The sequence below is a fragment of the Vulpes lagopus genome, chromosome 19 (assembly GCF_018345385.1).
Source record: "Vulpes lagopus strain Blue_001 chromosome 19, ASM1834538v1, whole genome shotgun sequence".
NCBI classification, from domain to species: domain Eukaryota; kingdom Metazoa; phylum Chordata; class Mammalia; order Carnivora; family Canidae; genus Vulpes; species Vulpes lagopus.
The window spans coordinates 50,103,372-50,119,179 of record NC_054842.1 but is presented as its reverse complement, the minus strand read 5'-3'; the positions used below and the strand labels follow the sequence as shown (position 1 = coordinate 50,119,179).

The 15,808-nt window shown below is 40.4% G+C and overlaps 1 protein-coding gene across 4 annotated transcripts in view; it reads left to right on the top strand.

Moving 5' to 3' along the window:
- PLCH1 (phospholipase C eta 1) overlaps positions 1-15,808 on the top strand; it is a 192,625-nt gene that overhangs the window by 98,563 nt on the left and 78,254 nt on the right. For all 4 annotated transcript variants that reach the window (XM_041734565.1, XM_041734568.1, XM_041734567.1 and 1 more), the window contains exons 3-4: positions 11,439-11,585; positions 14,053-14,296. In XM_041734565.1, coding sequence (XP_041590499.1) covers positions 11,439-11,585; positions 14,053-14,296 — 391 coding nt within the window. The remainder of the gene's footprint in view (positions 1-11,438; positions 11,586-14,052; positions 14,297-15,808) is intronic.

The following is a 15,808-nucleotide window of genomic DNA, read 5'->3' as shown; positions in this document are numbered from 1 at the left end:
TTTTATAGTTAACCTTATGGACATTTAGATTATTTCTAGTTTTATTTTTTATTATTTTTATTATTATTATTATTTTTTTCTAGTTTGTTTTAAAATAATTACAAACAAGGTGGCAGTAATTAGCCATATATTGTATTTCTCTTTGCTTCATTCTGCCGGTATTTGTACAGGACAAATCCCTGGTATTAGGATTGTAAGGTCCCTGATATTAGGATTGCAAGGTCAAAATGCATATTTCTTTTAGATTAGGATAATATTGCCAAGCTGGTTCAAATACTGTCACCCAATTTATAATCTTCTTGTCAGCCCCACAGCTTCATCCACAATAACATTAATAACATTAAAATTGGTGCTTATTTACACAGGATATTATTTTGCCTTGACTCTTTTAATCATGAGCAACAGTACGCATCTTTTTTCTGTATTTGTATTGGTCATTTCTTCTGTGAATTGTCTTTTTATACTTTTTTTTTTTGCCTATTTTTAACTGGGTTATTTTTTGTCTTATTGACTTGTAGAAACCCATTATATCATAGATAATGGTCATTTATCCATTATGTGTCTTTGCAAATATTTTCTTCTAGCCTGTTGCTCTTTGAATTTTGTTTATGATTTACATAATTTTGCACGTTGTTAAATTTTTCATCCTTTTCCATTATGACTTCTGTCCTTTGCATACATTATAGCAAGTGTGGAATCCTTACTCTGGAAAAGCTTCTAGGAGGACAGACTTCGTTATATGGCATTGCTTGTATGTTAAAAACTCTAGAGTCTGTAAAGGCTGACATAGATGTTCTGATTTCGTTGACCTACCAATGTCATGTATGATTCTCTCAGCAACCTATACTTCTGACATTAAGGTGGCTACTGGGTGGTCATCATTTTTCCTGTGTCCACCTCTTACTTTTTCTCCTGGACTACAGCTCTTTCTTATCTTCTGTTTCTTTCTTGTTATCTCTCTCTTTCACCATCAGAATTGTTGTTTCCAGTTACTTCTTCTTGTCACTGCCACTGTCCTGCTTCATTCTTCTCACTCTCTTGACCCATCCCTACCACTCCCTCTGTCCTCCGTGACATTTTTTCTGATCCTTGTCAATTCTTATATGCTTCCCCAAATTTACTTGAACTACTCCACCAATCATAGGGCAATTGTGCCCCTTTTCAACTCTTTACTCTTGCTCGGTGTAGTCAGGCTTGCACTGCTAAAGAAGTATGTGAATGCTTCTGTGCACATACATGTGCGTGTGTCAGTGTGTGTAATTGCTTCTGAATGGAGAGAGACTCAAAAATTCTTGTATCCAGATAGTCATGGTTTTAATGCTGGCCTTTTTTCTGGGATTGACTATTTAGAAAACTTTATAGCACATCTGCTCTGATTATATATGCCAACTTAGCTTCAAAGATGCTTTCAATTCTTTATTTTTTTCATTTTCTCCCATTTTTAGATTTTTCTATTTAAAAAAGTGATTTAAGATCTATAGTGCAGTGATTTCGGATAGCAACTCCAATCAAAATTCCTGCTAATAGGCTGTGAATGCTCAGTTACTCAGTGATGTTTCTGTGGTATTAAATTTTTTTTTAAAAATGAAGCTTATGGTATTAGGACCAGGGTTTGGGTGAGGACAAATGACTTTTGTAATAAAATAAACCTGAGAGGATTTTCCCAGGCATTTTCTTTCCCACACAGAGATCTATTTTTGTGATTTTTAGCATGGATTTTTTTTCCCCCTACAAAAACACCTGCCCCAGAAATAAGTTGCCTGCTTTAAATGCCATATAACTTGATTTCCAACAGGCGGTGGCCAGAAGGCACCAGGCCCACTTTAGCTCAGCAGGTGGTCTCTGAAACCTCCTGAGAGGCCATTGTCCTGAGAGCCCCAAAGGCCCAGAGTGAGGGACACTGTTTTCCAGAGAAATGTGATCTCTTGTTCCATTTTCTGTTATTTGACTCTTTGATGGAGAGCCTTAAAGTAGGACCTCAACGGACCAAATCAGGACAGGTTACATGAAATCAGTTAAGCTTTTTTAGTCTTGTCTTTTTCTGTTTTTGACCAAAAAAAAAAAAAAAATAGAAGAAGAAGAAGAAAAAAAGAATTGACTCCATTAAACCATAGTTAGTGAAGGCAATAGGGGCTTGAGGACTACTAGGGCTACTAGGGGGTATGTGAATTTGTTGGCGTACCGAATAGACACTCTCTTAAAATGCAATTAAATGTGAGAGGTCGGCGGAAGGTGTGTACAGCGACTTTAAGAAACGAATGAGACATTAACCACCTCAGCAAATACTTTCTCTGGGTTAGTATGTGTGGCCTCTGTGTAGAGATGGTTTTTCAAGTTTTGGATGGGGTGTGGGTGAGGTCAGATCAAATGCTGATTGGTCCCTAAGGCTCAGAACTAAGAAAACACCTTAGTCCTATTCAGCAGCTATCTACGAGTGATAATAGGCCTGAGATGGTGACGTATTGAGCAAGAGGTTATAGAGAAACAATTGTGAATGATTATTTGAATATCAGAATTTCATATCTTTTTAACCTTGCTTTAATTGGGAGATTTCATATTTTATCAGTAGGGCGAGAAACTTTGTGCTGATGCCCTAACAGGTCACTGAACAGCAAGTGTTTGCTTCTTTATTTAGGTGCCTCAATTAAGGCCCAGCGCTGTGCCTGGAAAACTGGGTCCCGTTGACCACATGCAAAGCAAAGCAGTGACGGTGCCCAGAGCTGTGGTCTCCAAACTTAAATGGGCCTCAGAATTCCTGGGAAGAGCTTTTAAAATGCAGATTCCCATTCTCTGTGTGTGTGTGTGTCTCTCATGAATAAATAAAATAAATAAAATCTTAAAAAATAATTAACTCTACTTCACAGGGATATTTAGAGGAATGATTGAGATAATATGTCAGTCGTCTTAACTCTGGATTCCCAGTAGAGCCCCTGGGTAGATAAACAAACTTAAGAAAAAAACCCTAGATGTTCAGCCCCGTTCTGAGAGACGGTGACCTAACTGGTATGGGGTAGGGCTTTGTGCTCAACACTTCTAGGAAAATTCTCAGTGACTTTGATGTATGGCCAGGGTGGAGAACCATGGGAAAGCCTTGTTAGATAGCAATAGTCCCTGTAAGTAAAGACCAGGATTTACTGTGGCTTGGGAATTTTGCTTCCAAATATCCAACACAATGTCATATCACTGAAAAATTATGGAACAAAATCTCTACTCTTTTATATGCATATATTTCATAACCATTTGGAAGTGGTGTCGACACCGCCATTCCTTATCTTATGTTGAGGCAGAAAACTCTTTACATATTAGATGGAAGTGGGAAGCCCGGGTGGCTCAGTGGTTTAGCGCCACCTTCGGCCCAGGGCATGACCCGGGGGTCCCAGGATGGAGTCCCACACTGGGCTCCTGGCATGGAGCCTGCTTCTCCCTCCGCCTGTGTCTCTGCCTCTCTCTCTCTCTGTCTCTCATGAATAAATAAAATCTTAAAAAAAAAAAACCCATATTAGATGGAACTGAATTTAGAATCTTAAAATTAATTTGTATCCCCCTCCCTCCTGGGGTAACATGAAATAAAACCAACAGAGTCATATTGTCATGAATTCTGTCTTGAATTTCATTTGTTTCCCTGGGCTAATGATTACGGAGCAGAAACAATTGTTGAATACAAAATAGATCTCATTAAAAAGGAAAGTGTTATGTGGAAGGCTTTAACAAAATAGAAGAAAAAGATTCTGACATTTAAAAATTACTGATAAATCCCTTTCACCCTTGCTTTGATCTGAATCCCCCATATGTGTTTATCACCTTTGCAGGCATATTGACTACGTGCATATAAGGTTTGCAAACAAGTTCCGCAATGTCACTGCTGACCAATTAGTTTCTGAAAACCTTTCAAATAATCTTGTCTTCCCCATAAGAGTGATTTAAGCATTGGAAAGAAAAATCAATGAACTCCGTATTGTTTGCTCTTCGCGGGGGAGAATCATGGACTTGATAAGTGTGGAGCCTCTCGTGGTTGTTTGTAAGCACATTTATTCATAAGCTGGTATGATCTGACTTTAAGGCTCAACTGCTGGCAAGGAAGAGCTTTTCAAGGGAAGCCATTCCCTGCGAAGAGCAGTTATATTTTATATAAAGATCATTTTAAAAATTCATGTCTCTAGTAAGATATCCAGATGTTAATCAGTTTTTTTTTTCTCCCTTTAAATTTATTCTGAGAGGCTTTTGGATGTACTAGAATTTTCTCTTCTTGAAAGACAAAATAATACCTAGGAGAGCTAGATCAGCTCTTTTGTACACTTTGCAGAATTTAGAGAAAAAATTTAGAGAAAATTTAGAGAAATTTTTAGGTGGAGGGCAGTGGGATATTCAGAGCTATCCTGTGACCTTCTGAAGTGTACGCAGCCTGTTGGTGACAGAGGCCGCGCCAGAACCCTTGGTGTCCCCTCTCCTCCTGCTCCTGGGCCTGTGGCCCGCGTCGTCCCGCTGCAGGGCCCATCCGTGAGCTGCTTCAGGGCTTACAGTGTAATGGGCCCCAAAATAGGTTTGGGCCTGTGCGGAGAATGAAGCGTACCCTTTTCTTCTGCTCTGATGATTCTAGGAAATCTCCTTTCCTTCCTTCGAGAGACACATTATCTGCGTTATTTGGCACTTTTTTCCACATAGACAAGGAATTGTTTTCAGAAGCTAATCCCTTTCCATCACTCAGATTCACTCTAATCTCTGGAAGCTGGCAAGAAATCAATTCACATTTTTCATGTACCTTTTGCTGAAAGACTCTCTGGCAGAGGACCTGGACTTTTTTGGGCTGGTCACGCACAGTTTGGTGACCACTGTCCCGGAATAGATGTGTTTACAAAAGAGCGCCAGTGACATTCTTGTGTGGCCGTAGCGCAGGCCTGCCTGTGGCCCGTATGTGAGAACGGGTCTTGATGTGACATTCGGAGCCGAGAATGAGTGAGGCCCCACTTTGGCTCGTTACTGCTGGAGGTGATGTTGCCCCTTGGCCTTTTAAAGAACAGAGCTAGGAAATATATGCCGGTGTTTGTGTGTGCGTGTGTAGACACATGCATGGGTACACAAACGTGCCAAACTAGACACGAATACGTGTGCGTGGATGTTTCGGCTACTTTCTGTGTTTGTTTCCCCTCCTTCTCATTCTTAGTGACTTAATTTTAATTTGGAACATGTACCACTAAGAGAGACCACTCCCTTATCCCTTCCACTTGGTTACCTCCCACCCTTGTGAGTAACCAGCTTCATTGTTGTCTGGATTATCCTTCTTGTGTTTCTTTTTAAAAGGTGAATATTTGTATCTTTAAAAAAATACCCAAGCTTTTGTTACACAAAAGAAGCATAACATATCTATCTATCTATCTATCTATCTATCTATCTATCTATGTATATATATATATAAAAGCTTTATAATTTGCCTTTTTCACTTAACTACTGTCTTTGAGAAATTAGTCCTTATCAGTTTATAAAGGTCTTTTTTATCATCTTCTACAGTTTTATATAGTAGTCCACTGTGTATATGTAATGCAGGATTGTCGGAAGGCAGGCAGGCAGGGACAAGGGGCCCCCACCTATATCAAAAGGGTTTTCCACCACCCTGGAAGGAGCCCTCCACCCTTTCCCATGTGATAGGTAGATGACAAAAACCTGATTGGGTGACAGGCTCATGGAGGGTTAATCAGTTTAAAACAGCCCACCAATAAGCCCATAAAAATCCCTACACATAGAAACTCCTTTAGCAACCCTCTGGGATCCCTTCCTTTTCAGGAGCTTTGGACTATGTGAACTTCACTGTCGCTCAATAAATTTTGCTTTGCTGCCCACCACTCTTCGTCTGGTGTGCCTCTGCAGTTTTTGAAGCAGTATAACCAAGAACCATGGGCACTGAAGCAAAAGAAATCCTTCAACAAATGTATATGTTATTTTGTTCAAACAGTTTCCTATCCGGGGTCATTTTTACCCTAAAATGGCAGAGGAAGAGTTTAATGTGATGTGAGAGAGGGGGAAGAGAAGACCAAAAAAAAAAAAAAAAAGAATGTAATCATCATAGGAACCTCAAAAATATGCCGAGTGAAAGAAGCCACATACATAAGACTGGAGATTAAGAATTTTCATTTATGTGAATTATCTAGAGAAGACCCATCTACAGAGGCAGTAGGTTTAATGGTTGTCTAGGGCTGTGTGTGAAATGGGGAATGACAGCAAATGGGCATGAGGTTTCTTCTTGGGGTGACGGAGATGTTCTAAAATAGGATCAGCTCACAACTCTGTAGATATACTAAAGTCATTAAATTGTACACTTAAAATAGATGTATTTTAATGTATATATAAATCGTACCTCAATAAAGCTGTTAAAAAATTAGCATCAGGTGGTGTGTTCGACGTTCCTACCAGAATGTGATGACCTCTAATTCAAGCATGGCTTAAAGAGTTAAACCCTCTTAGATGTCATAAATACTTAGTGGAAATGTTGGGAATCTCTCTTCCTATGGTATATACTCTCTTATACTTCAAATCAGAAATACTTTTTTTCCAGCATTTTCTGCTTGAGGGTTTTAGTGAACTGATAACCCTTAAGGACATTTACTTATTTTAAACTGGCTATGGCAGAAATGGATTTAATACTTTTAAAGAATTGAATTCTAAAGGACCTTGTAGACCGGTTTGCTTTGCCTTTTCATTTTACAGATAAAACTCCATTGAGGGGTTTTAAAACTCTAATTACGTAATAAAGTTAGAAATACAGTCTTCTGCTCATCTGTTCTGCTCTTTAAATATTTATGCTATTCTCTTAGGCAGCCATTTTAAAATGATAATTATTAAGACTGTGTTGAAACATGGAAAACTGTTTATTATACAAATGAAAAAAAAAAAAAGCAGCGTGCCAAATGACCTAAATATCATAATTGCAACCAGTATGTCAAATTTGGGTACATATCAAGGTCTGGAGTATAATAGATGAAAACACTATGTGTGTTATGGGTATTTCTCTTTTAATATCCCTGAATACGGCTGCATTATATCAAAATAAGTTTCTTTTCTAAAAAAAATATTAAGGCTACCATAGAAAGAATGTGGAATCATAGGGATGGTGGTAGCTAGCTGAATTTGTGACCTGTACTTGCAGACTTCCCCAGACACCTTCCAGCATCGGGAATATGTGTGATGAGGTTTTATCATTCTCAGCCCCTGGACCTATTCTTCCTTGTGTACCTGCCACTGGAAGTCTTCCTTTGTTCCCTTGTTTCTCAGGCTATTTTATGGAATCTACTGATCTAGCATGGCTGAAGAATGACTTCTATGTGGGTGGCAACTACGGTCATCTGTCTCTACCGAAGGCAGAACATAAAGAAAATTGGCTTAAACTAACACTTTGCGATCTAGATGACATCGGAAGAATATTTTTTGCCTCCAACATTGGATGAGTTACAAAGAATGACTGAGGATGTTCTTTCTCTGGTCAGCCTTACATCTCAATGGCTTGTCCACAGTGAGGTCTGAGGGAGGGAGAAATACTTTAGGTGACTCACTCCCAAGACTCCCCCGGACTTGATTTTTTCATTTTGACTCTAGTTAAATGGCTTTTCCATGTGATAAGAAGCGTGCAGGAGCGACATAATCAAGTTAAGTAGCACAGTGTTTCAGATCTTAGCTCTGCAAATACATTTCAATTATATATGCTTGTTTACTGCAGTGGATGAAGCTGGAGTCAGCCCATGGCTGAGCTGGTGGGATAAATGTGAAGCTAGTGAATATTTATATATTTTTATTATTTTTTAAAATTTTATTTGAAAGATTTTATTTATTTATTCATGAGAGACACAGAGAGGGAGGCAGAGACACAGGCAGAGGGAGAAGCAGATTCCCTGCGGGGAGCCCGATGTGGGACTCGATCCCAGGACCCCGGGATCATGACCTGAGCCAAAGGCAGACGCCCAACCACTGAGCCACCCAGGCATCCCTGAATATTAATATATTATATATATGCCTTTCCTCAGTGAGGGATTGAATCCTACTTTCTAAAATATTTGGGTTTCTCTGAATGATGCTTTTGCTGAATAGTAGATGGTACTTATTAGCTCAAATGACTGATTACACTTTTATATCATTGTGCTTTTCCTGTTAAAGTAGTGAGATGTTATGGCCATAGCAGCTGCATTTTAGGTTAAAAAAAAGTGGGGGGTTCTATGAAAAGGAAAGAGAAGGAGCAAGTGTGAACAAGCAGAGAACACTATGTCAGATGTATAGGCAGTGCTTGCTCTGATAGATCTTTGATAGTATAGTCAATTCAATTTTCCACTCTGGCTTAAATAATTTATTTCATTCTCTCTTCCCAAAGAAACATCTTCCTGAATTATGTTTGTTTGTTTTTTTAATTCCACCAATCCTTTGCTCAGAAATGTCTAGTGAATCTCTAATACTAGTCGATTAAGATCTTATTCTACCCCCGGCTTCCTACAGCCTAGTTTTGTCCGGGCCATGGAATCACATGTCCTGTCGACTTCCTTGAGAGACACTCTTCCAAAGTTGGGGACCCATCCCTCCCTATCCTCTGAGCATACCTCTAGCCCACTGTATTCTCCTTTCTCTGTGGAATCCCCCAGTATTTTTGTCTTCACATTAGACTTGGCATTTATTTTTAAAGTTTTCAACAATAAAACCATAATAGTAGCCAGCTACCATTTCTAGTGCTTACGATATATGCCAGGCAGTGTCTTCAGTACTTTACAAGAGCTGACTCCTCAATCCTCAACAACATTCAAGATTATTATTCTTACTTTATAGGTAAAGAAATGGAGACACACAGGGATTAGGTAACTTGTCCAAAGCCATATAGCTAGTTTAGTGGCAGATCTGGGATTCTATCCCAGGCTTCTAGATTCCGACTCTGTTCTTGACCACAGCTCTAAACTACCATTAATACGTTATCTTTTTAGATGTTTTATTCCCTTAAGGTTTAACCTCTTTAAGTCAAAGACAAAGTCTCCTGTTCTCTGCTTTACCTCGTTACATAGCCCTGCGCCCGGAGCAAGGAGTTGCTCTGTGAACATCTGTTTATTGATGTGACCTAGTATTTTATATTTTTAATTATTATTTTTTAAAAAGATTTTTTAAATTTATTTTTTTATTTTTAATTTTAGTTTTTTAAAAAAGATTTTATTTGTTTATTCATGAGACACACACACACACACAGAGGCAGAGATAGAGGCAGAGGGAGAAGCAGGCTCCATGCAGGGAGCCTGAAGTGGGACTTGATCCCGGAACCCCAGGATCATGCCGTGGGCTGAAGGCGGTGCTAAACCACTGAGCCACCCGGGCTGCCCATAAAAGATTTTTATTTTTAAGTAATTGCTACACCCATCATGGGGCTTGAACTTATAACTCTGAGATCAAGAGTCAGATGCTCTACCAACTGAGCCAGCTAGAAGCCCCAATGTGACTTGCTATTATCAGTGGTCGGTCAAGTTCTCAGGTTTTCCTAGGAGTTTTGGCTTTGTTGGGTTTGACTTGGTTTTATCTCCGATACACTGACACTCTGTTCTCCCTCTAATTAGTGGTGTGAGATGGTCAATGTGGTTGCCAAGAATTCAAATCTGGGGCTTTTGTTACCCAAACGAACTCAGGGTGGGTGACTACTAATGAGTGTGAAACCGAATCTCAAATTTTTCTCTGTGCATCAAAGGCAATATTTTAAGTTTTGTGTGTTTGTTTTCTTAAGCACAGTCTTTAAAATTATTTTTGGTTATTTGATGTGTCATACAAAATGAGAAAGAGCAACCTATAATTTCACTTTCCTTATAGTATCAGATCCTAAAACCATACTTAATTTTATGCAGCTCCTCCTTGATTTCTTTGGAGAAGAAAAAGCTGTTCATGCCGGGAAGAGTGAAAGTTGGTTATGGTGAAGTGACTTTTAGCGAGGGCTCTGTACGTACAATGTTAAGTTTAAGGGCACGTTATCTCTCCTGATAAAGGCAAAATACTCGGTCAAAAAAAGCTGAAGTCTCATGTTGTTGAAGTTTATTTTCTGTGTTTCTTTTATTTGTTTCTAACAGCTTGCTAAGATAGGTGCTCAGAGCCAGATGTTTCTAGTGCTCTAGTGGTTATATATGTACCTGTGCATGAGTTGGCGAGATGGAAGCTATCTCTGGCTCACGTAATGAGAAAGTAGTTGAAACAGTATTGAATAACTTGCCGAATCAAGCGGAAAATGTCAGCCTTAAGGCTAACTGTAACAACTCTGGCATCTTTGGGGGGCCGGGCAGGAGCATCTCTTAAGTCTTGGCCATCGTAATGGCTCAGTTCTGTTCCCTTTTGATGCACAGCTTAGGATTTGTGTTCTTTGGAGGGGGAGTTACATTTGTTCTTAGCTTAAGTTAGTCAGGTGCGCATTTCTTAGCTGGGGTGATTGATAGGCCACCAAAAACACATGAAATGGGAAAGGGGTATTTCCAGTTACTAAGAAGGGGAAACAGGCAACACTGACAGATGCCCACTTCTTTTTTTTTTTTTCTTAAAAGATTTTATTTATTTATTCATGAGAGACACAGGGAGAGGGAGAGAGAGAGGCAGAGACACAGGCAGAGGGAGAAGCAGGCTCCATGCAGGAGCCTGAAGCAGGACTCGATCCCAGGACCCTGGGATCACGACCTGGGCCAAAGGCAGCCGGCTCAACCACTGATGCCCACTACTAACAAGGTTCCTCTCAAAGCAGAGAGAATGTAAATGATAGTTTCAACTTGAACAATGAGAGATTTGGATAGTGCCTGAATTCAATCACTAAGTTATTCTTCTAGGTGGAAAATCTTAGCAGTATACTTCATTAATCAGCAAATGTTTTATATTGAATTGTGAATACGTGTTTATTTTTCTGATCACATTTTAAAAATGGTATTTATTTTCATATTTATTTATTTAAATGTTTTCATATGTACACAAAAATATAATTATACGAATGCATTAGTAATCGTTATTCAATTTAAAAAATTATTAACATTTTGTCAATCAATCTTGTTTTAGTTGATTGTATTTTAAAGGATTGACATGTTTTTAGAGCTGACTATATAGAAACTCAAAAGATTTACCATGAAGTCTGAGAAATGCTTTATGGACATACATCCAAGCATCAAATGATTAGCCTCATACCAAAAAACATGTTGCCAGTTAGGACAGAAGATGGCCTTGTGTAGCATTAATGCACTGTTTATCTGGAAGTACAATTTTATTTCAGTCAGGAAGGCTTTTTACTAACCTAAGACTGGAAAATCAATTCCCCAGCAGCTCTTTCCAGATTACCTTTACCAACTTTGTCTTCTGGTCCTTGGAATCTTTGGGGAGTGAATCTGAGGTTTTATTTGATAGTAAATTTTCTGGACGCCAGTCTGCATGTGCACTATGAGCTGAAAATCCTCTCATCTCTTTTGCAGTTGAAAGATGCATGAGTGTGATGCAGTCTGGGACTCAGATGATCAAACTGAAACGTGGAACCAAAGGGCTAGTCCGGCTCTTTTACCTGGATGAGCATCGGACCCGCCTTCGATGGAGACCCTCTAGGAAGAGCGAGAAGGCAAAAAGTAAGACCAGCCTTTGAATTCTTTGCTTGACTTGATATAGTAACACATGAGTTATATTTGCTGGGCTCTGTGGAAGCTTCAGGTCTATGAAACTTGGTATTTTTGTAAGTTTTGCCGTCTGTTGCTAAAGAATGTGAACAGACTGAATAAGTAAGGACCATTTTTGCATTTTTAATTCTTTGGGAATTTCAATCCATAAAAGTTTTCTTGTCCATGAATGCTGTGAATGTTAATATTTCCCCTGTATTGGAGGCATCATTTTTTGTTGTTGTTGTTGTTGTTGTTGGGATATGAGGTTTTCTAATGTGAGACCTTTTATTTTATTTTATTTTTCAAGAAAAGGTGAAGGGTATCATAAATCCAATGGACTTAAAAGTGTACGGCCATATTCTGAGCACGGTTAACTGATTAATGTGTTGACTTTTGATAATATCAAGCAAAGGAGCCTTGATCTCAGCCCTACTTAAAGTCTCTGTCCCACACTTTGTACAGTCACCAAGTCGGTGTCAGGTCCCACGTAATGGCTCTCTCATCTCCTTCCTTCCTGTTTCAAAGGCACCGCCCTGGTCTACAGTCTCTTCACCTTTCTGGCCTGTTGAGATGTCTCCTAACCGATATCCATTTTGCTAGTTTCTTCTGCTTTTGTCGGTTAAGACGCTTTCCTCTTCAAGTAGCAGAAGACTTCGACTAACCTAGACTTCATGATAAATAGATCTAACGTCTCACTCAACAGGAAACTCAGAGCTCGGCAGGTCCAGGCGTGGGACATTCTCTAGTTTGGTTTTCCTCAGTGCTCTTGGCTCTGTCCCTTGTGTGTTGGCCCTGTAGTCAAGGCAACAGCAACATGATGCTTCCTTTTTTAGGATAGAGGAACCCCTTTCCAGTATTTTCTCTCAAAGCAGACAGTCCCATGTCTCCTTGGTTAAAACTGAGTTATCGTCTCATACCTTAATCAGTCATAAGAAATAGGAATGAGCCAACCCCAATGGCTTAGACTCACCAGAAGTTGCTCTAGGGTGGGCTTCGGCTCGTTTCTTTGTGAATCATGCAGGGAATGAGTTGATACCAGAAGAAAATTGTGACTTTGCTATTAAGGAGGAGCAGGAGGAGAAGATGGTACATAGAGGCAGTCAGTAAACTTGCAACACTTCTGGTTCAATGCTTTAAAACAAGCAAGCAAAAAAATAAAAAAAAAGTACTATTTTAATCTAAAGTAATCGTCCCTGCTAGTGCCTCACTGATCCAAAGCTGCAGTACTGCTCCATTCCCTACATGGTGCTTATCTCTGACTCTTATACTAGGCTGTGATCTAGCCTCCACCTACCTTTCCAGCTTCATCTCCCAGCTCTCTCTCTCTCTCTCTCTCTCTCTCTCTCTCTCTTTCTGTCTCTCGAGCTTTCCAGTCTAGCATAAATGGTCTATTTAACATCCCTAGTGTGGACCTCGTGTTTCCGTATCTTATGCTTTCTCTCCTGGGATGCCACCCTATTCCTCTGTACCTCTCTAAGCCCTGCTTCCCCTTTACCATCCTAGCATTCTTTCTGTAAATGCCGATCACATTTATCAGTGCTGCTCAGTTATCACCACGTTTTTTTTTTTTCCTTCCAATTTTGAACTCTCATCTTCTGCATAACTCTAGAGTTGGTCCTAGGTACTTGGTATGTTTCGCCTGTGCAAATATGCAAACTATAAATTTGATTATATTCATAGTCTCCTTTTCTACCAGTCTTTTTTCATCCCGATGTGTATATCGATCTTCCTATCATAAATTTCTTTTTTTGTTTTTGCTTTATTTTTATTTTATTTTTAAAGATTTTATTTATTTGTTTGAGGGAGAGAGAGCATAAGCTGGAGGGAGAGGCAGAGGGAGAAGCAGGCCCCCCACTCTGAACAGGAAGCCTGACGAAGTGCTCGATCCTAAGACCCTGGGATCATGATCCGAGCCGAAGGGACCTGCTTAACCAACTCAGCTACCCAGGTGCCCCCGTATCATAAATTTCAACATCTCCTGATGCAGGGCCTGGAAAGGCATTGTCCAGGCTGCCCAGGAAGGTAAAGTGGTATGTGGAGAAGGTTCCTAGCAGGAAATAACAGGGCTTGTATTTCACAATTGAACACAATACTGCAATTCACAGAAAGTGAATTTGTTCATGCTTATTTTTTTTTTTTAAGATTTTTTTATTTGAGAGAGAGAGAGAGAACGAGTGTGGGGAGCAGCAGAGGTAGAGAATCATCAAGCAGACTCCATGCAGAGTGTAGAGCCTGATGCAGGGCTCGACCTTATGACCCATGAGACCATGACCTGAGCTGAAACCCAGAGGCAGACGTTCAACCGACTGATCCACCCAGGCGTCCCTATTGATGCTTATTTTTAAAATTTACGATGGTTTTGTTCTTTCTTTTCCCCCTTAATCCACTATGCATACCTTCACCCGCCACGTAACTGTGTGCCTTACTTTCCTCCCAGTACTTATTGACTCCATTTACAAAGTGACCGAGGGCCGGCAGTCTGAGATATTCCACAGACAAGCTGAGGGGCACTTCGATCCCAGCTGCTGCTTCACCATCTACCATGGCAACCACATGGAGTCTCTGGATCTCATCACCTCCAACCCCGAGGAGGCCCGCACCTGGATCACAGGCCTCAAGTACCTGATGGCTGGCATCAGTGATGAGGACTCCCTTGCCAAGCGGCAGAGGACCCACGACCAATATCCTCCCCGGAGTGTTAACTTTGATCTCGGCGTGTGTGTGCGTGTATTAGACCGTGTTTTATTCTCTCCTACAAGTTTGAGGCGTAAAGCTGCTTTCCTCTCTTCCTCTTTACCCCCCAGCACCTTTCTGCCCTCTGCTCCCTCTGGCCCCAAGTAGATGAATGCGTGCAACGTAGAGAGACGAGCTTGCATGGACGCAGGAGCAGGATTCTGGTGAGGAGCCTGAATTTAGCACCACGATCTGAGAGACCTCTGCGTGCAGCCTAAGGTTTCCTAGGAGGGATGAGCTAGCTGGGAAAGAGTTTATTTGGATTAGAGAAAATCCTGCTTTGTGATCAAATCAGTTTAGTTTAACAAGTACTCTTTTTTTTTTTTTTTTTTTTTAAGATTTTATTTATTTATTCACAAGAGACCCAGAGAGAGAGAGGCAGAGACACAGGCAGAGGGAGAAGCAGGCTCCCTGTGGGGAGGCCAACGTGGGACTCGATCCTGGGACCCCGGGGTCACACCCTGAACTGAAGGCAGATGCTCAACCCCTGGGCCACCCGGGCGTCCCAACAAGTACTCTTTGAGTTCTTATTACATATGAATATTAAGCTCCTTCCTCCTTTTTCTCTCTCTTTAATTTACAGTTTGGAAACTGATTGACACAGAAGGGGAAGTTATTTTCTACTTCATACCATTTACCTTCTCTCAATTCTTTAAAACACTGGGGACACGCCTGAGTCTCCTTGATTAAGCCCTTTCTTGAGGTCCTGTAATAGTGACAAGATAAATAGTCAACATGCTTGGTCTGAAGGCACTTCTGCTGCTGGTATTGAGCTGGTCAGCTGCCATGGCCTTTCTGGCCTCAATTTCCTTATCTGTAAAGTGAGGGCAATGGAGCTGTTGACTGCTTTGGTTCCCTTTTTCAAATTTTGAATGGTCTTAAAATACATGTGTCCCTGTGTATGAAGAGAATAGTACCACTTCCTTGCTGTCATTGGAATGTGTGCCCTGATTTTTCTCCCCCCAGCGTAGTGATAAATTTGTGCTGCTCTAGTTATAATTCCTCACCCAGGGTATTGTTTGAGCAGAGCAGAAATATTCAGCCCATGAAAGGAATTTTGACAGTGTGAATGTCTGAGCTGATGAGCCGTGATGTTTTTCATCAATATTCACAGCATGCGGATAGATGCACCTGGGATTCATAAATGAACAAAACATAAACATAGAAACTAACTTTCTGTGCTTTATTCCGTTAATTTAGTCCTTCACTCCTTAACATTTGGTTTACAAAAAAAGCCCCACAAAAATACCGAATAAAATCGCTTTCTGGTATAAGCCACAGAGCTGTACCAACAGTGCCTGGAACTAAAAGAATATTCATTTTTCATGAGCAGGAGATGTGAGATGGGGCAGTTCAAGGGTTGGTCAGGCAGTGGCTCAGTGATGTCATCGGAGACCGGGGTTCTGCGAGGCCCAGGTGGTTGGTGCAGTCCTCAGTGGGCTGCCCCTTGGTCAGACGGA